We start from the raw sequence: 24,855 nt of genomic DNA, 5'->3' as shown, positions 1-24,855 counted from the left end.
TTTGTAGGCAGTCCATACCTAGGTAATTTTTCACATCGTTGGGTAGATTCCACTGTTGTAGCTGCATTGGAACAGCTTGGCTAGGGGTGCAATTAGGTCAGGTTTCCAGTGCTCCTGCTGGGATGTTGTCGGGGCCATTAGCCTTTGCTATATCCAATGCACTCAGCCATTTTTTGATATCACTTGGAGTGAATTGGATTAGTTGAAGACTGGCATCTGTGATGCTGGGGTCTTCAGAAGGAGGCAGAGGTAGATCATCCACTCTGCACTTCTGGCTGAAGATGGTTGCAAATACTTCAGTGTTGTCTTTTGCATTGGTGTGCTGGGCTCCCCCAACATAGAGGATGGAAATAAAAACAAAAAACTGCAGATGCTGGAAATCCAAAACAAAAAATAAAAAATACCTGAAAAAACTCAGCAGCATCGGCAGAGAAGAGTACAGTTGACGTTTTGAGTCCTCATGACCCTTCAGCAGAACTGGAGGATGGGAATATTTGTGGAGCTGCCTCCTCCATCCATCACCATTGACAACTGGATGTGGTAAGACTGCAGAGTCTCGAACTGATCTGTTGATTGCGGGGTTGCTTAGTTGTGGTTCTGTGTTGTAGCTTCACCCAGTTGGCACCCCAGTTTAGGCATATGCTCCTGACATGCTCTTGGTGGGGGCAGGGGGGGACAAGAGTGGTGGCAAGGGAGGCATCTCAAACTCACACCTCAGAACACTCGGTAATTTCGAGCTATCTTGCTACTTTTACAGTGATAGATATCAAGAAAAAACTATGGCGCCTTTTTAGAGAAAATGCAACAGGGTGCTTTTGATTCAGCCCAATAACACTGATTTTCAGCAGCTTGTTTAACAATGTCTTTTATTTAAGTGATCTAAAAAGAACGAATCTGAACCTGTTGAAAAACATTACCATGAAAATTGTGCCAGAATACATGCTCAGTCCCATAATGGATATGCAGATTTAATCCAGTAAAACGTTACAACATTCTTTTGATGTTTGCATGCATGAACTGATTTTAGGTTTTATAAATAGGAGCATGGAATACAAACTGTGTCCCCATCATGGTGTGCTCTGCCCAAAGGCAGGTCCTTGGCTCATAGTAGTCTGCACACAAACAGTGTACAGAAGTAATGATACATTAGGGGGAGGTGGTGGTATTGTGGCATAGTGGTATTGTCAATGTACTAGTAATCCGGAAACACAGGGTAATGCTTTGGGGCCAGGGTTCGAATCCAGCAGATGATGGAATTTGAATCCAATTTTTAAAAATCTGGAATTAAAATCTAATGATGACCATGATACCATTGCCGATTATTGTAAAAACCGATCTGATCCCTTCCTTTAGGGAAGGAAATCTGCAATACTTACCTGATTTGGCCTACATGTGACTCCAGACCCGCAGCAATGTGGTTGACTCTTAAATGCCCTCTGAAATGGCCTGGCAAGCCGCTCAGTTGTATCAAACCGCTACAAAGTCTATGGGGGTGTGTCTACACCACATGGACTGCAGCGGTTTGAGGGGATAGCTCACCACCGCCTCCTCAAGGTCAATTAGGGCCGATTCGAAACATTTGACGCAAAATATTAATCCTGTTTCTCTCTCCCCAGATGATGCCGGACCTGAGTTTTTCCAGCACTTCCTGGCTTTTATTTCAGATTTCCAGCATGTGCAGTATTTTGCTTCTATTTTACCAACCCAACCTTGGGTATTTTTTTTATTAATTGGATGTGAGCATCATTGGCACATAAACGACAACTAGGGTGTGTGGTGTTGGCCAGAGACATACCAAGACCTAGAATGTAGATAGCTCCATGCGTTTACCCTTTACTGTATCTATGTACATAGTTACAAATAGTTAATAAAGACTTGCTGTTAACATACAGAAGACTACAAAGACTTCTCTAGCCAACACGTTCTGTAATCAACACCATCCCAATAATAATTACATTCATCTGTTGGGATAGCTACCATGGAGGCAGATACAAGAGTGGACATGCTGACAACATTCATCAAAGCACAAAATGGTCCAAGCACTAGCACAGTTGTCATCTGTTTATACAATTCCTTAAACTTCATAAGAGCTGTGACATCTTACCTGTGAACATAGCCTTAAAATAGTCACTAGCTGAGGCCATCATTGCTCTATGGACTGGAAATACTTCATCACCGTCTCCTGGCACCAGGGTGACATCACAAAGTAGCCCTTCAATTCGGAGCTGGTCAAACCCCTACAAAAATTTAGATAGTACAAAATCAGGTTATGAGCTGTGAAATGGAAGTGTAAACACCTTGCTCATCAACACTTGCTGCATTTATCTACATAATGTTCTACAATGAACATTACAAATATACAAACCTGCTTACTCAGCTCATAGCACACTCACCTCTAGGCAGAAGATTGCCTGTTCAAATTTCACACCAGGGCTGCAGCACATGATCTATATTGACACTTTAGTGTGGTACGCTAGGTGTTAAACTCAAGCCCCTGCTGCTATCAGTTCAGGTGGACACAAGAGCCATGGCACTATTTGAACAGGAACAAGTAGTTCTTCTGGTGTTATGGCCAACAATCGCCCTTCAACCAGCACCAGAAAGATTAATTGGTCATTCATCTCATTGGTTATTTTTTGGAATCTTTATTTACATATTGGCTATTGCATTTGCCTACATGACTAAATTGCAATTAATTGTTTAGGAAGCACTTTAGATGTCCTTGGGGGCATGACAAAAGTCTTGTAAAAAATCAAAGTTCCTTCCTTCTTACATTACACATGCCTCGCTCTTCAATCAGTATCAAGCTGGGAAACCAACCCTGGTTTAATGATGAAAGTAGGAGGATGGACAGAAGCAGTGCCACATGTACTTTGGATTAAGGAACCAAGCTCATGAGGCTACAACACTGGGTTAATTGCATAAGGAACATCCAAAGCAGCAGGCCACAGAAAAAAAATGATTCCAAAATTAGCGAAGATCTACAACCTTAATAATATACCCCATAAGCAGTTGTCATGGTCAATCAGACATTTGACATGAAGAGTCAGTTCCATGAATATCCCGATTCTTAAGCATGACAGGAGCTCAAAACGTGAGTGCAAGAACCAGGCCAAAGTTTGCAATTGCCTTCAGCCAAAAGTACTGATGATCTGAACTGGCTTGCTTCTGAAGTCTCCAAGATCATAGGTATCAATGTCCAATCAACTGCATGTATCCCCAAGAGCCATTAAAAGGCAGCTGAATGCACAATAAATTCTATGGACTTTGACAATGCCCTGAATATACTTAAGACCCGCACAGTAGGATTAGTCATCCCAAGGCAAGCTACCCTAAGTATAGGTCAAATGCTGGTTATCCACTTGACCATGTGGAAAATTGCGAGGTGTCTCCTATCCAATGCACAGAAAATCTGATCTAGCCAATAATCACCATCCTATCAACCTCCTCCCAATCATTAGCTCAGCGATGGAAGTAGTTGGCAGCAGTGCCACCAAGTGGCATTTATTCAACGATATGCTCAGCTAAGCTCAGTGCCAGTTCCACCAGAGGCACTCACAGCTTATCACAACCTGGATCCAGACATGGACTCATGAGTTGAAGGCAAGAGCTGAGGTGAGAGCTGTTTCCATTAACATCATCACAGAATTCAATTAAATGTGGCACCAAGACTTTCAAGCAAAACTGAAAATACTGAGGCATGGAGGGCAAGGGAAAAGATCTCCAATGGCTGGAATCATCTGATGAAAAGGAAGGTGGTTGTGATTTTCTGAGGCCGATCATCACTGGCCCAGGACATTACTGCAGCAGTTCCATCAATAACCTTCCTGTCCATAGACTGCAGCAACTCAGCAAGCTCACTTCAATAGCACCTCCCAGCATCATGAAATACCGTCACACTCAAGCTCCCTTTCAAGACACACACTGCCCTGATTTGGATATACAGCACAGTTTCTTCATCCCTAACTAATACCATTGTGGGAGCAGCATCAGCTCAAACACTACAGCAGTTCAAGGAAAAGGCCCACCACCACCTTTCCAGTGCAATTTGCCAGCAAGCTTCACTCACATCCCAGCAACAATTAAAAACAGTTTCCATGTAGAGTTTTTTTTTAAATTACTGTGTATTGACAGTGGAATACTGAATTCAGTGCTATCCCACACACACACACACACACACACACACACACACACACACACACACACACACACACTAGCTTAAATGCAGTAACCTTCATATTTAAAATGTTAAAACAGCAATCACATTGTAATGCAACCTCAAGATTTAAAATTTTTGAATGAAAGATAAAAAGGCTCATCCTTAATGTACCAACCTTGTTGTGGTTCTATAGGTGATGCACTGTTTAAAAAAATACTAATTTTATTTCCCTACGCAAAGGCTTTCAAAGGCATAAAAATAAAATATATTATTCTAATTCTGATGGCCATAATTTTTCATTTCAAATTCAATTTGCTTTCTGCATTGCAAAGCCTCAAAAGTGAGACAGTGTCCGCTGCCATCCCTCAGAACATCTCCTGCAGCAGGAATATGTTGGCTTATAATCTGTAGGAAGGTATGAAAATACATGAGAAAACAAATAGCAAAAAGCAGGAGTGGAATGAATTGGAGGGACGTAGGAAGCACTAATTTGTTACTTTTAAGGTCATGGTGGTAAGAGGCTGCTGAGGAGAAAAGGAAAAGTTTGGTCCAAATCAGATCAATGCCCAGGAGTGACAGAACAGCAACAAATTCATTTTGCACAACTTGTGATCAGGCTACAAATTTCCTTAAATGCCATATCGTTACATTTATGCTAAAATTAATATTAGAGTTCTTCATTAGCAAGATAGATTTCTTCATAAACAAGATGATTACACAAAAGCATACATTGACAGAGTAAATGACCTGCTTCTATGCTCTAAGATTCTATCAGGTCTATGCTGGCATTTATGCTCCAGACAAGCCTCCTCATACCATACTGCATTCATCTCAACCCAGAAACGTAGCTTTCTAAGCCTTTCTCACTCAGGTATTTATCTAGCTTCCTTTTAAATGCATCGATGCTTGTCACTGACAGAATGTATGTGCTCTCTGACTCATGTAATCAGCATGTTTTGTATGGAAAGAGGTACCTCGTTTCTTAATCTTGGAGTGTGCATACCAATTAAATGATTCAGCAGCAAGCTTTCATGAGTTCACAAACAAAGGTTATTTATTCTCACACACTTACCCCGAATTATTGCAACATCACACACTCAGTCTCATACAGACATGCATGAGTGAACACACACACACACACACACACACACACACACACACACACACACACACACACACACACACACACACACACACAGGATACAGATAAAGTTAGTGCACTTTTACAGGTTAAGTTAATTCTGATTTATGATCTCCAGTCTCCCACATGGCAGACCTTTGGTTCTTGAAAGGATTCGATGCTTTAAATGAAGTGAGAGTCTTGTAAAGGGAAGGGTTCAGAGCAGGTTTTGAGGTTTCTTGTAGTCAACTATCTCAGAGATCGATTCTCAGGAGAATTTTGAAACTAGAACAGATGATGTATTTTGGCTGCTTGTTGACTTTCAGAGTCTGGTTCTCAGACTGGCTGATGACTGATGGTTCTGAGTCTGCTGGGTCCTGTGGTAATAGGGTGCAGTCCCTGAAATATTTTCAATCACATGACCACTAGGTTAGCACTTCTGAGGCCCACTCAGTCTCGTTTGCATAGGGGAGGACACTAGACACAATAGGAAGTTGATGGCTGCCATTGACTTTCGATCTTCCCTTTTGTCCAGTATGAAACATGGAGACAAGCAGTCTGAAAACTCCATAGTCTTTAGTGTTGGCCCATCCTTAAGCAATAATGTGTGAATTCCATGGATGGCTGTGAGTTACCCTCACCTATGTCAATATTTAATTAGGTACTTGTCAGAGACTTGATTGTCTGCAGTCCAAATGCCAAAAGTCAAATACAGAACAAAAATACCTGGAAAAACTCAGCAGGTCTGACAGCATCTGCGGAGAGGAATACAGTTAACGTTCCGAACGTTCTGATGGAGATTCATTCGGACTCAAAAAGTTAACTGCATTCTTCTCTGCAGATGCTGTCAGACCTGCTGAGTTTTTCCAGGTATTTTTGTTTTTGTTCTAGATTTCCAGCATCCGCAGTATTTTGCTTTTAGCCAGAAGTCAAATGTTTTGTGGCAGCCATCTTAACAGCTTTCTTGTGTCCAATTTTTAAAAGTATTGACTGAATGTTCATAATATAACATGCCTCTACTGGTTTAACCTCATCCACTCCCTGTGGTAGAGAAGTCCGCATTCCCACCACTCTAGTACGTCAACATACTTAGCGAGCTATTAGCAGTAGAACACAATAAAGGTAGAATCAGTGTATACATTTCCATAGGGCATAGTTCTTCGGTGATCGAAGTAAAATTTTTAACAGGAGTCAGTTATTACACTTTTTGGGCAGGGGGATGTGGGGGTATATCCTTAACTCAATGCAAATGGTTGCTGCAGAATTGTTCCTGTGCCTTGTGCTCTGCCTCAGTGAAGCACTGGCAGGGGTCTTTGATCGCTTCTTTCTTCATCAAGTTCTATACTGCTCATTAGCATTTAGTTGTGGGCTACACACAAGCTTGGGGATGTGAAGCCTCATCTCTGTGTGCAGTGCACTGATGATGTTTTCACCTCCATGTTGTAGCAGTGTCTGGTATCTGTGGCATTTGGCTGTGGCCATTCCAGATATCCTGCCTGCTGTAAGGAGCTCAAGTTTCAATTTCAGATACTACACCTCAGTGAAGGTCTTGAGAAAAGCTGGCAATATCTCAGCCTTTGAATAAAAGCAGCCAATTTTAAAATCGCAGTGGTATCCTATGCATGGAATGCTGGCATATGTAGGCCTTACATATCCATTAGTGGACCAGGAATAATTTAGATTAGCACCCACCAAAGCAATTGCATGCTTACTTACCCACAAATCTGAAAACCCAGACTTCCAAAGGTTGTATTGCCTGATTTATGCAGCTGGAGAAGAATTTGGAGCTGCAGCAAGGGGAAAAAATTGTTGTGATCCACGCTGGAGTTCAGCCGGCTAATTGAGTGAAGACTTGGAGTTTGGTGAGAGGGGAGTTTTAAGTGTTAATTTTATTCTTAATATATAATTTAGTCTGTAATTAGCAGTAACTGGAAAGTACTGTGTAAGCAGGCTAAGTTCTTTCTTTCTTGCAGTTCAGACAAGGTAAACTCACTCTCAGCTGTAGGAGCTGAGTAGTTAATTAGCTAACTAGTTGAATCTGGTTACTGCTGCCCCAGTTCAGTTTATTATAAATTCAGGGCTCTTTAGTGCTGCCAACTAAGTGAGTGAAAACTTGGAATTTGGTGAGTGAGAGTTGGGAGTTTCCTCGTTCTTAATCCATAAAAATTAGCTCTTGCTCTACTACAGGGAAAGGAACTAGATGTTTGGTGAGTATCTGGTAAGTGGGTAAGTTCTATTCTATCTCTAAGGTTTGAAATAGTGGACAACTTGGTGGTAAAGTTAATAAAATATGTAATAAAGCAACATTAAATACTTAATTAATATAATTGAGTAATTATTTAAAACGCATTAAGGATGGCAGGGCAGGTGATGTGTCAAGGCTGCAGCATGTGGGAACTCCTGGATAACACTGTAATCCGGGCAATCGCATCTACGATAAGTGTTTGTGGCTTGAGGAACTTCGGCTCAGAGTCATTGATCTGGAGGCCGAGCTGCAGACTCTACCACACATCAGGAAGGGGGAAAGTTACCTGGATGCTTTCTACCTGAAGGCAGTCACACCACTTAGGATAGGATCTTCTAATTTGGTCAATGGCCAGGGACAGGTGGGTGTGACTGCAAGTGAGGCAAGGGAACCCAGAGGGCACGAGTGTGAGCCTCTGCAATTGTCCAACAGGTTTTAGGTTCTCTCAGCTTGTTTGAATGAGAGTGGGGACTGCAGGTGGATGAGAAAACTGACCATGGCACCGTGATACAGGAAGCCATCCAAGGGGGGGAGGGAAAGAGATAAAAAGGAATGTAGTGGTAATAAGGGACAGTATGATAAGGGGGGTTGACACTATTCTCTGTAGCAAAGAGCGAGAGTCCAGACGGCTGTGTTGCCTGTTTGGTGCCAGGGTTCGGGACATCTGCTCAGGGCTGGAGAGGAACTGGCAGTAGGAGGGAGAGGATCCAATGGTCATGGTCAATGTAGATACCATTGACATAGACAGGATGAAGAAGGCGGCTCTGCATAGTTGGTATGATGAGCTAGGCACCAAATTAAGAAGCAGAGCCTTAAAGGAAATAATTTCTGGATCATTACCTGAGTCATGTGCAAATTGGCATAGGACAAATAAGATTAAAGAAATTAATGTGTGGCTCAAAGACTGGTGTGGGAGAAGTGGGTTCTGGTTTGTGGGGCACTGGAACCAGTATTGGGGAAAGTGGGCACTGTACCATTGGGATGGTCTACACCTGAACAGGCTGGAGTTGGTGTCCTTGTGAGCTGACTAACTAGGGAAGTAGAGAGAATTTTAAACTGAATAGTCGGGGCAATGGATCAAATTTGGGAAGATGTGGTAACCCAAAGATTAGAGACAAGGCACAAAGGAGGTATTAATATGGGAAATGATAAACACTGTGTCAGGAAGGGACAGAGTACAATTCTAAGAGTAAATCCGCAGATAAGGCTAGATGCTACAGAAATAATAAAAGGACAAAACTAAAGGTTCTGAATCTAAATGCACATAGCATTTGAAACAAAACAGATGAACTGATGGCGCAAATCGAAATGAATAAGTATGATATGACAGTCATTACAGTGACACGGCTACAGGATGACATAGATTGGGACCTGAATATTTAAGAGTACACGGCATTTAGGAAGGAGAGGAAGTTAGGAAAAGATGGAGGGGGGCTCTGTTAATTAATGATGGTATTAGCACATTAGAAAGGGATGACATAAGTTTAGGAAACAAGGTTGTAGAAGCGGTTTGGGTTGAGATGAAGAATGACAAAACCATGAAGTCACTTGTGGGAGTGGTGTACAGGCCTTCTAATTGTAACTACACAGTAGGACAGAGTATAAAAAGAGATAGTGGGAGTTTCCAGAAAGGTACAGCAATAATCATGGGGATTTTAATCTACATATAGACTGGGAAAAATCAGGTGGGAAAAGGTAGCGTAGATGAAGAGTTCATAGAATGTTTTCAGGATAGCTTCTTAGAACAGCATGTTCTGAAGCTAACCAGGGAGCAGGCTATACGAGGCCTGTATTGAGTAATGAGATAGGATTAATTGATGACCTCCTAGTGAAGGCACCCCTAGGTAACAGCGATCATAATATGATTGAATATTAAATTCATTTTGAGGGGGAAAATGAGTGCATCCAAGACTACTATTTTAAACTTAACTAAGGGCAATTGCAAGGTCATGACAGCAGAGCTAGTTAAAGAAAACTGGCAAATGAAGTTAAGGGATATGTCAATAGAAGTTCAGTGGCAGAGGGATATTCCAATGAGAAAGAAAAATTCCAAGGGGAGGGCTCACCATCTGTGGTAACTGAAACAGTTAAAGATGGTATCAAACTTAAAGAAAAAGCATATAATTATGCAAAGATGGGTGGCAGGTCAGAAGATTGGAAAGAATATAAAGAACAGCAAATAATGACAAAGATTAGTGGGGGGGGAAGAAATTAGAGTGAGAGAAAGCTAGCTAGTAACAAAGACGGATAGTAAGAGTTTCTATCGATATTTAAATAAGAAAAGAGTTAACATAGGAGTGAGCATAGGAACTATAGAAAGTATGTCTGGGAAATTGTTAATGGAAAGTGGGGAGATGGCAGATTAATTAGACAGGTATTTCGCTTTGGCCTTCACTATAAGGACACAAGTAACACCCTGGAAATAGCTATAAATCTGGAAATGGGAGGGAGGAACTCGGGAACATTACAATCACCAGGGAAGTGGTACCGAGCAGATTGTTGGGGCTGTGGGCTGACAAATCCCCAGGTCCAAATGGACTTCACGATAAGGTCTTGACAGAAGTGGCTAGTGAGATCGTTGAGACACCGGTTTTAATTGTCCAAAATTCCCTAGATTCAGGGAAGGTTCCATTAGATTGGAAAATAGCAAATAAAACTCCTTTACTCAAAAAGGGAGGGAGACAGAAAGCAGGAAACTTTAGGCCAGTTAGCCTAACATCTCTTATAGGGAAAATGTTAGAAGCTATTATTAAAGATGTTATAGCAGGGCACCTAGAAAAATTCAAAGCAATTTGGCAGAGTCAACATGGTTTTGTAAAAGGGAAATCATGTTTAACCAATTTATTGGAGTAATTTGAAGGAGTCACATGTGCTGTGGATAAAGGGGAACCAGTGGATATACTGTATTTAGATTTCTAGGAGGCATTTGATAAAGTGCCACATCAAAGGTTATTGCAGAAAATAAAAGCTCATGGTGTAGAGGGTGACATATTGGCATGGATAGAAGATTGGCTAGCTAACAGGAAGAGGAGAGTTGGCATAAATGAATCTTTTTTGGTTGGCTGGGTGTGATGAGTGGTGTGCCACTGGGATTGGTGCTAGGACCTCAACTTTTTACAATTTATGTAAATAACTTGGACGAAGAGACTGAAGGAATGGTTGATTAGAATGCAGGTACAGCAAGTAAGAAAGGTGGCTACCAGAATGCTATCCTTTATTACAAGAAGGATTGAACATAAAAATGTTATGCTTCAGTTATACAGAGCATTGGTGAGACTGCACCTCAAATACCGTGTGCAGTTTTGGTCTCCTTATTTAAGGAAGGATGTAAATGCATTAAAGGAGGTTTACTAGATTTTGATACCTGGAATGAGTGGGTTATCTCATGAGGAAAGGTTCAGCTTGTTTCCACTGGAGTTTAGAAGAATATGAGGTGATTCGAAGTATACAAGATCCTGAACAACCTTGACAAGATGGAGGTGAGTCCAGAACTAGGGGGCACTGTTTTAAAATTAGGGGTTGCCCTTTTAGGACAGATGAGGAGAATCTTTTTCTGACGGTTGTGCAACTTTGGAACTCTGCCTCACAAGGTGGTGGAAGCGGGGTCATTGAATATTTTTCAGGCAGAGGTAGATAAATTCTTGTTAGGCAAGGGAATTAAAGGTTATCGGGGTTAGATGCAATGTGGAAATCAAAACACAAAATGATCAGCCATGATCTTATTGAATGGTTGAGCATGGTTGAGCAGGCTCGAGGGGCCAAATGGTCTACTCCTGTTCCTATTTCTTATGGTCTTATGCTAAATTTGCTGACAACACAAAGATAGGTAAGAAAGTAAATTGTGAAGAGAACTTAAGGAGGCTACAAAGTGACATAGATAAGTGAGTGGGCAACAAGTGCATAGTGTGGGCAAATGTAAAATTCTTCATTTTGGCAGGAAGAATAAAAAAGCTTATCTAAATGGTGAGAGATTGAGGAGCTCGGATTCAGAGGAATCTGGGCATCCTAGTGCATGAATTGCAAAAGATTAACATGTAGGTACAGCAGTTAATTAGGGAAGCTCATAGAAGGTTATCATTTATTGTGAGGGGAATTAATTACAAAAGTAGGGAGGTTGTTTCAGTTGTACAGGGCATTGGTGAGACCACATTTGGAGTATTGTGTACAGTGCTGGTCTCCTTATTTAAAGAAAGATGCAAATGTATCAGAAGCAGTTCAGAGAAGGTTTACTAAACTAATACCAGGAATGGATGGGATGTCTAATGAGCAATGGCTGGACACGTTAGGACTGTATCCAATGGAATTTAGAGTAAGAGACAACTTAGTTGAAACCTTTAAGATCCTGAGGGGTCTTGACAGGGGGATGTGGAGAGAATATTTCCTCTTGTGGGAAAATCTAGCACTAGGAGGTCACTGTTTAAAAGTAAGGGGTCACTCATTTATGTCAGATGGGGGAACGTTTTTGAGGGTTGAGTGTGCTTGGAACTCTCGTCCTCAAAAGATGGTGGAAGCAGAGTCTTTGAATATTTTTAAGGCAGAGCTAGATAGATTCTTAAGTAACAAGGGGTGAAAGGTTATTGGGGGTAGGCAGGAATGTGGGGTTGAAATCAGCCATGATCTTATTGAATGACGGAGCAGGCTTGATGGGCCAAGTGGCCTACTCCTGATCCTAATTCGTATGTGCGTACACATATCAGAACTAGGGGGAATAAGGTTCTGCTAAGTTTGAGGTGCCAAGATCCAAATTAAAAAACAGAACCACAAAGTAACAATCTCTGGATACTACCAGAGCCATAAGCAAACTGGCACACAAAGGAAAGTCGTCATTTTTATGGTGCCTTTCACAACCTCAAGATGTCACAAAATGCGTGACAGCCAATGAGCTCTGATGAAAAGTCATTGACCTGAAACGTCAAAACTTTCTCTCCACAGATGCTGCCTAACCTGCATATTTCTAACATTTTTATTTTAACTTCAGATTTTCAACAACTGCAGTATTTTTGCTTTTAAGTAATTTTGAAGTGTAGTCACTGCAGCAACCAATTTGCACACAGCAAACTCCCATGAATAACAATATGATAATGATCAGATAATCTGTTTGTGATGTTGATAGAGGGATACATATTGGACAAGACACTGGAAATAACTCTCTTGCCTCTCTCTTTGAGATAGTGCCATTGGATCTTCTATCTCAATCTGATAGGGCAGATAGAGCCCCTGTTTAATGCCTCATCTGAAAGACTGACAGTGTAACATCCCTCAGCACTGCACTGGAGTGCCAGCCTTGATTTAGCGCTCATGTCCATGAGTGGGACTTGAACGCATAAACTTCAGCCCCAGAGGTGAGAATGCTACCATGTGATCCACAGCTAACACCACAAACTGAACAAAGATCTAAATGAGTGGCTCAAAGAGTGGGGTGGTTTCAATTCTTCAGGGCACTACCATCAGTACTGGGAAAAGAGAGCTGTCCATGGGACTGATTCTACTTAAACTGGGTTGCAAACAGTGCACTGGCAAATCATATAAGTAAGGCTATAGATAGGACTAAACAAAAGGATGGGAAGGGAACAATTCAAATAAGGTGAAACTTATAAATCTGAAGAGAAAAGACAAGGTCATACAGCAGATTTGTATAAAAAAGGGAGGAAAAGTTTAATGGTAATAGTGCACCAATGAATAGGGCAAATCAGGAAAATAATAGGTAAAAATCCCACCCACCCCCCAACAGCAGCTATACTATTCCAAAAGCAAAATACAGTGGATGTTGGAAACCTGAAAGGAAAACTGAAAATTCTGGAAATACTCAGGTGGTCAGGCAGCATCTGTTGAGAAAGAAAAACCATGTTAACGTTTTAGGTCAGTGACCTTTCATAGAACTTGACCTGCAAAAGTTAACTCTGTTAACAAACAAATACCTGGAAAACCTCAGCAGGTCTGGCAGCATCGGCAGAGAAGAACAAAGTTGACGTTTCGAGTCCTCATGACCCTTCAACAGAACTAAGTAGAAATAGGAAAGGGGTGAAATATAAGGCTGGTTTAAGGGGGGGTCGGGGGTGTTGTTGGGACAAGCAAGCAGTGATAGGAGCACCTAACCAAAAGATCTCTCAGACAAAAGAACAAAGAGGTGTTGATGGTGGTGATATTATCTAAAAGAATGTGCTAATTATGATTGGAAAGCAGGACGAGCAAGGTAGCTCTAGTGGGGGTGGGGTGAAATAAACCATGGGTGGAATACATTTAAAAATAATGGAAATAGGTGGGAAAAGAAAAATCTATATAAATTATTGGAAAAAACAAAAGGGAGGGGGAAGAAACGGAAAGGGGGTGGGGATGGAGGAGGGTGTTCAAGATCTAAAGTTGTTGAATTCAATATTCAGTCCAGAAGACTGTAAAGTGTCTAGTCGGAAGATGAGGTGCTGTTCCTCCAGTTTGCGTTGAGCTTCACTGGAACAATGCAGCAAGCCAAGGACAGACATGTGGGCAAGAGGGCAGGGTGGAGTGTTAAAATGGCAAGTGACAGGCAGGTCTGGGTCATTCTTGCGGACAGACCGAAGGTGTTCTGCAAAGCGGTCACCCAGTCAGCATTTGGTCTCTCCAATGTAGAGGTGAACGCATTGGGTGCAACGAATACAGTAGACTAAGTTGGGGGAAATGCAAGTGAAATGCTGCTTCACTTGAAAGGAGTGTTTGGGTCCTTGGACGGTGAGGGAGAGAGGAAGTGAAGGGGCAGGTGTTGCATCTTTTGCGTATGCATAGGGAGGCGCCGTAGGTGGGGGTTGAGGAGTAGGGGGTGATGGAGGAGTGTCCACTCCAAGGGCCCAAACACTCCTTTCAAGTGAAGCAGCATTTCACTTGCATTTCCCCCAACTTAGTCTACTGCATTCGTTGCTCCCAATGCGGTCTCCTCTACACTGGAGAGACCAAACGCAGACTGGGTGACCGCTTTGCAGAACACCTTCTGTTTGTCCGCAAGAATGACCCAGACCTCCCTGTCGCTTGCCATTTCAACACTCTACCCTGCTCTCTTGCCCATATGTCTGTCCTTGGCCTGCTGCATTGTTCCAGTGAAGCGCAACGCAAACTGGAGGAACAGCACCTCATCTTCCGACTAGGTACTTTACAGCCTTCTGGACTGAATATTGAGTTCAACAACTTTAGATCTTGAACTCCCTCTTCCATCCCCACCCCCTTTCCATTTCTTCCCCCTCCCTTTTTTTTCCAATAATTTATGTAGATTTTTCTTTTCCCATCTATTTCCATTATTTTTAAACTTATTTCACCCCACCCCCACTAGAGCTACCTTGCTCGTCCTGCTCTCCAATCTTATTTAGCACATTCTTTTAGATAATACCACCACCTTCAACACCTCTTTGTTCTTTTGTCTGTGACATCTATTGGTTATCTGCTCCTATCACTGCTTGCTTATCCCAACAACACCACCCCCTATCCTCCCCCTTAAACCAGCTTACATTTCACCCCTTTCCTATTTCTACTTAGTTCTGTTGAAGGGTTATGAGGACTCAAAACGTCAACTGTGTTCTTCTCCGCCGATGCTGCCAGACCTGCTATTTCTGTTTTTGTCTTGGATTTCCAGCATCTGCAGTTTTTTATTTTTATCTCTTAAGTTAACTGTTTCTCTCTCCACAGATGCTGGCAGACCTGCTGAGTACTTCCAGCATGATCTGTTTTTATTGTAGCAGCTATCCTCTATTGGGTAGAATAAACAAGAAATAAGAGCAGCATTTAACAAAGGCACTGCAGTAATGATGAGGGGTTTCAATCGACATATAAACTTCACATAGCAAATCTGCAAAAATGGAGTTGTTGTTCATGGAATGCACTGAGTCAATTGCACAGAACAACATGTCATGGAACCAACCAGGGACGTGGCTATTTTAGATCTTTGTGTAATAAGACAAGGTTAATTGGCAATCTGACAGTAAGGGATCCTCTGGGAAAGAGTGATCATAATATGGTAGAACTTCACATTGTGTTTGATATATACAAGTCTGAAACTGGAGCATTGAACTTAGTCAATTGCATTGGCATAAGGGGCGAGTTGATTAAGGTAAATTTGAAAATTAGATTAAAAAGTATGACAGTAACTGAGCAATAGTGAAATTTAAATAAATACTTCAGAATTCTCTGAAATTTACATTTCATTGAAAAAATGGGCTTGACTGGGTCGGTGTTAGCATGTGTTTGCTGTGGCTGGAGAGATTAGAATTTGGGAACATTATCTCAGGATAAGGAATCCATTTTGGATTCAGATGAAGAGAAATTTCTTCACTCAAGAGGGTTATAAATCTTTGGTATTTGCTATCCCAGACAGCTGCAGATGTGAAATCATTGTGTATTCAACTTTGAGTGGTAGATTTCTGGACTTAAGGAAGTCAAAGGTTATGGGGAGCAAGCAGGAAAGTGGACTTAAGGTTGAGGATCATCCACAATCTTAGATGATGCAGCGAGCTTAAGGGGGGCCTATTTCTTATTTGTTCTTACAGAAACTGCACTCTTGGCTCCATCTTATACAACAGTAGGAGCATCAGCTTCCACCTCAACTCTGCTCTAAAACACATTTAATCTCTATATCTAAGGTAATACACAGAACTTTTCCCTATTTGGTTCAGCTTTGCTTTTGCCATAGCTTGTATATTTTCATCACAGACTTCAGAACAAAGGTCAGCATTGATGAAGTATAAAAGTGGGTGGTTAGTGCTCAGGATTTAGCCTGAAATCTACATGTTCATGAATTGGATTAGGAATCTACTGACCTTTCAGTAAAGGATCTATTTGAGGAGCATGCTATATAGCAGCTGTGTGGTCCATTCAGAAAGTGGTCAACAAGAGTACCTCTGCTTGATGAGATATGTATGATAAAAAGAAGGATTTGCATTTTATCACTACTGGACATCTCAAAGTGCTTTACAGCCAATGAAGCCACTTTTACAGCCACTGGTGCACAGCAAGCTCCCACAAACAGCAATGTTTTGATGACAAGATAATTTTTTTTTTTTTTGAGATGCTGGCTGAGGGATGAATAGTGGCCAGGACACAGGAAATAACTCTTAGCTCTTCTTCAAAATAGTGCCACAGAATCTTTTACATCCACCTAGCAGGCAAAGGAGGTCTGTTTGTCGCATCTGAAAGACAGCACCTCAGATATTGTAGCATTCCTTCTGTACTGCAATGAAGTGTCAGCCTGCACTTTTGTGCTCAAACCCAAAATCTTATGACTTGGGTGAGAATTTTACCAACTGAACCACAGCTGACAAATTCATTTCTCTGGATATTTGTTTTGCTGCTCTATCATTTGTTTTTGTAATTTACTGTAATGGTATTCTTTTCTTCCTACTTTCATTCAATCCTGGGTTGTGAACATCACTGGAAAGGCCAGCATTTATTATCCATTTATCATTGCCCTTGAAAAGGTGGTGGGTGCCACTTTCTTGAACTGCTGCAGTCCGAGTTGTGACAATATAATCAGGTAAAGGGTGCATATTGACCAAGCAAAAATGGAGGAAGAGTGTTATATTTCCAAGTCAGGAAGCTGTGAGACTTGGAGGAGAACTTACAGATGGTGGTAGCCTGGGCTTACTGCCCTTGTCCTTCTAGATGGTAGAGGTCATGAGTTTGGGAGCTGCTGTCAAATAAACAAGGAGGAGATGCCAGTGGTAATCCAGGGACAGCTGGTGGAATTTAAATTCAACTAATAATCTGGAATTGAAATAAAGGTGACCATGAAACCATTGTCGATTGTCATAAATACCCATCTGATTCACTAATGCTCTTTAGAGAAGGAAATCTGCCATCCTTACCTGGTCTGGCCTTTATATGTGACTCCGGACCCACAGCAATGTGGTTGACTCTTAACTGTCCTCTGAAATGTGTGGCATGCTACTCCGATCAAGGGTAATTAGGGATGGGCAACAAACGCTGACCTTGCCAGTGACATACACATCCCATGAAAGAATAAATTACAAAAAAGCCTGACAAGTTGCTACAGTTGTCACACACAAGAGGCGGAGAGTGTTAAAGTGGTGAATGGGGCACCAAATGGGAGCAATGTCTTAGATGGTGTGAAACTTCGAGTGCTTTTGGGAATTACACTTGGCAAGTATTCCATCACACTCCTGATTTGTGCTTTGTAGATGGTGACAGGCTTTGGGAGACAGGGGGCCCAGCTACTCACCACAGAATAACCAGCCTCTCATTTCCTTATTCATTTACGTGGCCTGTCCGGTTAAGTTTCTGGTCAATGGTAACGCCAAGGCTGTTGATGGTCAGGAATTCAGCAATGGTAATGTCATTGAATGTCAAACAGAGGTGGTTAGATTCTCAAACAAAAACACCTGGAAAAACTCAGCAGGTCTGGCAGCATCTGTGGAAGGGAGTACAGTTAACGTTGAGTCCGCGGATTAGATTCTCTCTTATTGGGAGAAGATTTTTGCCTGCACTTGTGTGGTGCAAATGTTACTTGCCACTTATCAGGCCAAGCCTGAATGTAGTCCTGGTCTTGATGCATATGGGCACGGACTGCTTCAGTATCTAAGGAATTGTGAATGGAACTGAACATGGGGCAGTCAGCAGCAAACAACCCTACTTCAGTCCCAATGGCAGTGAAAAGTCTTTGATGACCCAGCTGAAGATGGTTGGGCCCAGGACATGTCCTGAGCTGAAATGGCTAACCTCCAAAAACCGCAACCATCTTTGATAGGTATAACTCCAACCAGTGGAGAGATTTCCCCCAAATTCCCACTGACTTCAATTTCACTTGGGCTCTTTGAAGCCACACTTGGTCAAATGTTGCCTTGACGTCAAGGGCAGTCAGTCTCACCACAACAGGTGAGTCACTTGTCACAGAATAACACAGCATTCATGCCTTATGCCAGTGCCCATTGTATTGGAAAAGTTTAGTTGAGGGTTTGATGATGTAGAGAGGGAAGAAGTCACTCTCAGCTGTTCTTCAAACATGACGGTGTTTGCCATGTGATTTTTCTACAGTGATCATATTAACTCTTACCCCCAACATCATTCTGCTATGCACTCTATTCCAAAGTGGCAGCTATTTACTAAATGTGGAAAATACAGGATTTGGTTCTATACAACATTAAACCTATTTGCTTGTACCATTTATATTTTAATAGTGAAAAGTACACTACAATATACAGACTGTCCATAAAGAATGCCAAATGAATGTTTTGTCAAGGCTGTATGTTTAATTTTTTAACATGGCTGCTCAGTCACTTAAGTGGTTCCTGTAATTAAGGTGCCCAGAATTTTTCAGCACAGCAACAGTACACTTTAAAATACAACTTGGACCCACTACATCCAAAGCAAAAAAATAAGATATACTTTTCTCCACATTCAGAAAAAAAAATCTCAAGGCAAATTGTTTTCTGTCCTGTTGTGGTCTGATACAGGGACTGTGTCTGGAATAAGATTTTACAAAGATAAAGTAATCCTAATTCATACCTGGATTAACAATTTGTGGCAATGGTGCTGTTCAAAACCTGCAAATTTGCTTTCTGATAAAAAAAACATTTACCATGTGCACAGGTGGCTGTGCCAATGATGTCACGATCTTGCAATATTGTTTATGACCTTTAATAAACACAACGCAACCAAACTGACAGAGGGCCGAGATATTTGTTTCCTTCCCCTAAATTGAAAGTATTCCCTTGAGTGCCGCCAAGTCATCCCACAGTTGTAATTCACATTTATTAAAAAGCACACAAAGCACTAAGGGGCACAAACCAACGTGATCATACAAGTTGCCCATACCTCCCTAAAATCAACAAAGCACAGCAACTTGAAGAGTCTAAACTGACTGTGCTCTAAATCATATTGCAGCAAGAACAATGAATGACAGTATAAACAACACTTCAGAGAGATCCAAGACCTGACAGGTTTTCACAAGTGCATTAGTCTGAAACAAGAACTTTATTATGTAAAATTATGCAATATGTTGCCATTATTAAAAGTGGAATTTTTTGAATGGCCAAGTGTGGACAATATAACATTTGCACACTTTTGGCTATTCAAATCTGGTTAAGCAGAAGCTGTATAGTCTAATGACAGACAATAATTACTAAGTTCTGCGTTTGGAAGGAAAGTAATTGCTAAACAGCAAACATTGGTGTGTACTATGAACAATCAGCATACCTGTAACACTGCAGAACTATGGGTGTTGCTAGTGAAGAAGCGGGTGTTGCCTGTCTTTGAAGACTGCAAATGGGTTGCCACACCCATGTCGCCACTTGCCAAGGACACTTTCAGATGAGGATCGTCCTCTTCGACCAACGATCTGCACAAATTTTAAAGGTGGAATTAATGCATTTAAAGGCTGAATGAAAGTAGTGTTGCACACCACAAACTACATTTCTGTAGTAAAACAGCCTGCCATGCTGTCTCAACAGTTCAGCACTTCAACATATTCTATAACGCAGATCCACAGAAGTTATTACATCTTAATTCTAATTTTTTAAATGTGTACATTTAAAAAATACATTCTCAGAGAATACAAGGTTTCATACAATCAGCAAGAAAGAAAACTGTTGAATGTACAGAATCTATTTAAAAGAGCAATATATTTAGAAAATCTATTGCATTCAATCGCAGGAAGCTCCCTGTGCTTCCCCCTGAGTAGCTGTAAAGTAATGAATGTCTAAACGACAGCCCAAGATCTGCTTGCAGTCTGAGACACCTGGTAATCTGATCAAAGTCCCGAAATAAATATGCGCACTTGCTTCTCGTAGGACTATCCCGTTTCAATTTTGTGGTCCTCGAGGTTTGAAAAGTGTTGTTCTCAGGGCCATGAGACTTCATGGGGTCTGCAGTCAATGTTGAAAACTCCAAGGGTAACTTTCTCTCGCTGTGCTGCCACCTCTGGTGGGTCTGTCCTGCCAGTGGGATAAGACATACCCGGGGTTGGTGCTGGAGGAATCCGGGACATTGGCTGTAAGGTATTATTCGGTGAGTATGACTATATCAGTCTGTTGCTCAACTCGTTTGTAGCACAGCTCTCTCAATTTTGCCACAAGGCCCCAGATGTTAGTAAGGAAGACTTTGCAAGGTCAACTGGGCAGGGTGTACCTTTGTTGTTGGCCCAACCTTGGTTGATAATGGGTGCTATGTCCTGTTTTATTCTTATTTGACTTTTTTGTAGCAGCTTGATACAACTGAGTGGCTTGCTTGGCCATTTCAAAGAGCAGTTAAGATTCAACCACATGTAGGCCCTGTGGGTGTACCTATACCACATGGACTGCAGTGGTTCAAGAAGGCAGCTCACCACCACCTTCTCCAGGGTAACCAGGGATGGGCAATAAATGCTGGCCCAGCCAGCGAAACCCAGATCCCATGAATGAATTTAAAAAAGGCCAGGCTGTGGAAGGGTGGTAGATTTGCTCCCCTGAAATCACTTCTCTGTAGTTCCTGCCTGAAAATTTGCTCCTCTATCTCCTTCCTACTATTTGGTAGCCTACAGAAAAACCTTTTAGCATAATAGCTCCTCTATTGTTCCTTAATTCTAACCAAATAAAATTCTGCCTTTGACTCCTGAAGAACATTATTCCTTTCTAGCGCTATAGTTTCTTTACCCACTCCTTTATTTCTTTACCAATCTTTCCTGAATACTTTGTAGTCAGGAATATGCCTCCATCTGTGCTGTAACTATTCTGTGATTCCCAATTCTCACCTTTGAGCCAGGTCTTTCCTATTTTGTTTTGAATAGTGCCCTAGGCTCTTATACATCCACCTGAACAGGTGGATGAAAAAGGTTTGAAAGTATCACCTGTTAGATGACACCACCAGCAATGCAGCGCTCCTTCAGCACTATACTGAAGTGTCAGCCTCGATTTAGTATTGAAGTCCTGGAGTGAAACTTAACCTGCAGCTAAGGTGCTCATAAACCATAAACTAAGACCATAAGACATAGGAGCAGAAATTAGGCCATTCAGCCCATCAAGTCTGCTCCACCATTCAATCATGGCTGATAAGTTTCTCAACCCCATTCTCCTGCCTTCTCCCCATAACCTTTGATCCCCTTACCAATCAAGAACCTATCTATCTCGGTTTTAAATACACTCAATGATCTGGCCTCCACAGCCTTCTGTGGCAATGAATTCCATAGATTCACCACTCTCTGGCTACAGAAGTTTCTCATCATCTCTGTTCTAAAAGGTCTTCCCCTTACTCTGAGGCTGTGCCTTCAGGTCCTAGTCTCTCCTACTAATGGAAACATCTTCCCCACATCCACTGTATCCAGGCCTTTCAGTATTCTGTAAATTTCAATCAGATCCCCCCTCATCCTTCTAAACTCCGAGTATAGACACGGAGTCCTCAAACGTTCCTCATATGTTAAGCTAAATGTTATTCTAATCCTATTTATGTTCTTACTGTTTAACAAATCTACATGTAACATTTAAAAATGCTCCATTCCCTTGCTCTTCCTATTATTCTGAATTCCTATAGATTATGAGGCTAGTAATTAGCATCTGGTCTCCTCTAACCTTTAGGAATGAAAGTAAAAATCACAGAAATGCAACATTAAATCTGCATAAGTTCACAAATTTTGAAATAAAAATATTTTAAATGAGTACTTCCAGCACTTTGAAACACTCCTGGAATTAAATTCTGCTTCCTTTGGATTTTAACTGATAGTTTTATTATACCACAGTATATTATACTGAAAACTGATCAGCATCTGGACCACAGATGGGAAGATACAGGGAAGCTATACTGAAATGATACCAAAGAATGACAGACTTTATTGCTCGGAAGGGGATCGGTTAGCACGATTTTCTGGAATAGTTCTTTGCTAGAGCAATCTAAAACTAATCCCAATGCCCCTCACTTTCGCCACAGACCTGAATCTGTTTCTACTTTCAGTATTTATTTCTGCCTCAAACACTCCTCGTGGCAAAGCATTCCCTACACCAACAACCCCAGTTGTAAAGAAATTTCTCCTTGCCTCTGTCAGTGACCATTTTAAATCAAAGACCTTCATTAAATCTCCACTTGCTGTTGTAGTAGAAACAATCCAAGTATCTCAGGATTCTCTGCATCCTTACACTTTTCGCATCTTTGGCATCACCTTTGTGAAAATGCACTCAAATATCTTTCTTAGAATGAGTGTCCAAAACTGCACAAGATACTGCAACTATGGTCAACCCAATGCTCTAAACAAATGTATCAGCGCTTCTGTAATCCTATACTTTGTGTTGCTATTTGTGGGTCTTAAGCTCTGGAATTCCCTCCCTAACCCCCTCTTACTCTTCCTTTAAGACACTCCTTAAAACCTACTTTTTATCTATCCTAATATCTCCATGTGGCTTGGTGTCAAATTTTGTTTGATAACACTTCTATGAAGTGCGTTAGGATGCTTTATTACATTAAGGGCACTATATAATTGCAAGTTGTTACCTTTATGTTCTAAAGGTTTTTATTAATGGTTTATCTACCTAGGGACAAAAGTAGTTTTTCAAGTTATAAATGCAAGTAATAAGGAACATGCAAAACATATAAATGCATATGGGGTCAGTGTTACTCAGTTGATAGCACTGTTGCCTTCCAAACAAGAAGTTTAGAGTTCAAGTTCCATTCCAGGACTTGAACACACAAACTAGACCGACATGTCAGCATAGCACTAAGGAAATACTACATTCAGTCCTTTTAATGAGTTAAAGAAAAGCCCTATTGCTTTAAGGGCACTATAACGTTTGCCTATTCTGGTGGTTCACGTAGGCCTTAAAAAATCACATGGCACTTGTAGTTAATATTCTTGCCTCAACCATCATCAATGTAATTCTAATCAATAGAGGCTGCCATCTATCCATAAAATTCTGAATTATTTATGAGCAAAATAGATCTCCCCAGCCCCCTCACCCATTTGTAACTGTGGGATCTGTGGGCAAAATGGTGGCTCAATTTGTCTTCTGCACACAAAAATAACATGTTGCATACTTGTATTTATAGTATGTGTTGTATTGATGCAAATCTTTGCTCTTTTCATATAGCAGGAGTTTTAGGTGAAGTACAGATAAGGTTTAACAACTGTTTTGACACATGGCAAAGTTTTGTGTTAAACTAATTGCTGGTTTGATGAAAAATCCTGAAATCAGCACAGCTTGAACTTCATTCCTTCTTCATGTTTTTTTGTGTTACATTTTTTCAAAAAAAATAAACAAACAAATTAAATTAACAACTGAAAACGACAGTTGGAGCAGCATAAGGAATGAAAGGCGTGAGGCAGGGCGTATTTGAATTACAAATGAACAATCTGATTATACCTTTTGATATTCTGATATCTGTTCATAGCTGTGGCACTGCCTCAGCAGTGAGTTGATGGAAATTAGTTTACTCACAAACAGTTTCCAAGTGCTCTGAACCATATGTTCCTTCATGCAATGAGTTCTAGGAGAGATTACATCAGCACAGTCAGCTTGCCCTCTATGGCAGTTGCAATGAATGGAAAAGTTCCAGACAATTTTGGCTTTGGACTATGAGAGATTTTCTTTTCTCACTTTTTTTTCGAAAATGCAGCAATATTTTGTTAACAGTTTCTGTAATAAAGCTAATTTTTTTTAAAACCAAAGTCCATTCGTGCGGAGGTCATCCTTCCCACAATGCACTTTGGAAGCAGGAATTAAGATTCCCAAAGTCTGAATGGTGGCTTATTCATTTTGCCAATTTCTGCGATAAAATTTTCATTTGATGCTGCCATAGAAATCTGAATGACAGGAAGTTTCAAGCTAAGTAGATAGGCCCAAAAGCAGAGACACCAGAACATCCCATGTGTTTGTACATAATTTCCATTAGTTATATATAAATACTACAAAAGTACTGATAAATTTGTTTAGCATGATGAACTGTGTAGTTTGCGAGAAGCTTGTATTTTTGAGATATCCCCTTAAGCTAAAGTGAAATTAAACTAAACTAGTTTTAGGAAAGGAGTTTGTAATTAGATTTTCCGGCTGTGAGGTTGTTTCTGAGAAGTGGCCTGGTGACTTGACGTTGCTATGGAGATGAGAGCTGAGTAACCAAAAAAAAGCAAATAGAAGCTAATTGGGGGTGGGGGGCTCATGTTTCAGTCTGTTGTGCTGCAGGAGAACTCATGCAGAACTCTTGATGCTCAGGAGAAGCAAGCAGAGCTCTCTACAAAGGTCAGTTTTCTGTTTGGCAGTAAGGAGAACATACAGAACTCCTAGCGCTCTTGGTGAAGTGATGTGCAAGCAAGCTAAAAGGGACTGAAACCTAAAAGTGGTGCGAACAGCTCTGGCACGTTAAAGAGCTGAGTGTTTGTACTCGAGGTAACCAGGACGTTAACCA

The 24,855-nt window shown here is 41.2% G+C and overlaps 1 protein-coding gene across 5 annotated transcripts in view; it reads right to left on the bottom strand.

Annotated features, from left to right (window-relative positions):
- The window catches only part of klhl13 (kelch-like family member 13), a 200,198-nt gene that overhangs the window by 35,864 nt on the left and 139,479 nt on the right, over nucleotides 1-24,855 (bottom strand). For all 5 annotated transcript variants that reach the window (XM_041195907.1, XM_041195908.1, XM_041195904.1 and 2 more), the window contains 2 exons: nucleotides 19,693-19,834; nucleotides 2,105-2,237 (listed from right to left, as the gene is read on the bottom strand). In XM_041195907.1, the coding sequence (XP_041051841.1) occupies nucleotides 2,105-2,237; nucleotides 19,693-19,834 (275 nt within the window). The remainder of the gene's footprint in view (nucleotides 1-2,104; nucleotides 2,238-19,692; nucleotides 19,835-24,855) is intronic.

Source organism: Carcharodon carcharias, chromosome 9, assembly GCF_017639515.1.
Source record: "Carcharodon carcharias isolate sCarCar2 chromosome 9, sCarCar2.pri, whole genome shotgun sequence".
Taxonomy (NCBI): Eukaryota; Metazoa; Chordata; class Chondrichthyes; order Lamniformes; family Lamnidae; genus Carcharodon; species Carcharodon carcharias.
Note: the sequence above shows the minus strand (reverse complement) of the source record. Positions and strands in the feature narration are given on the sequence as shown.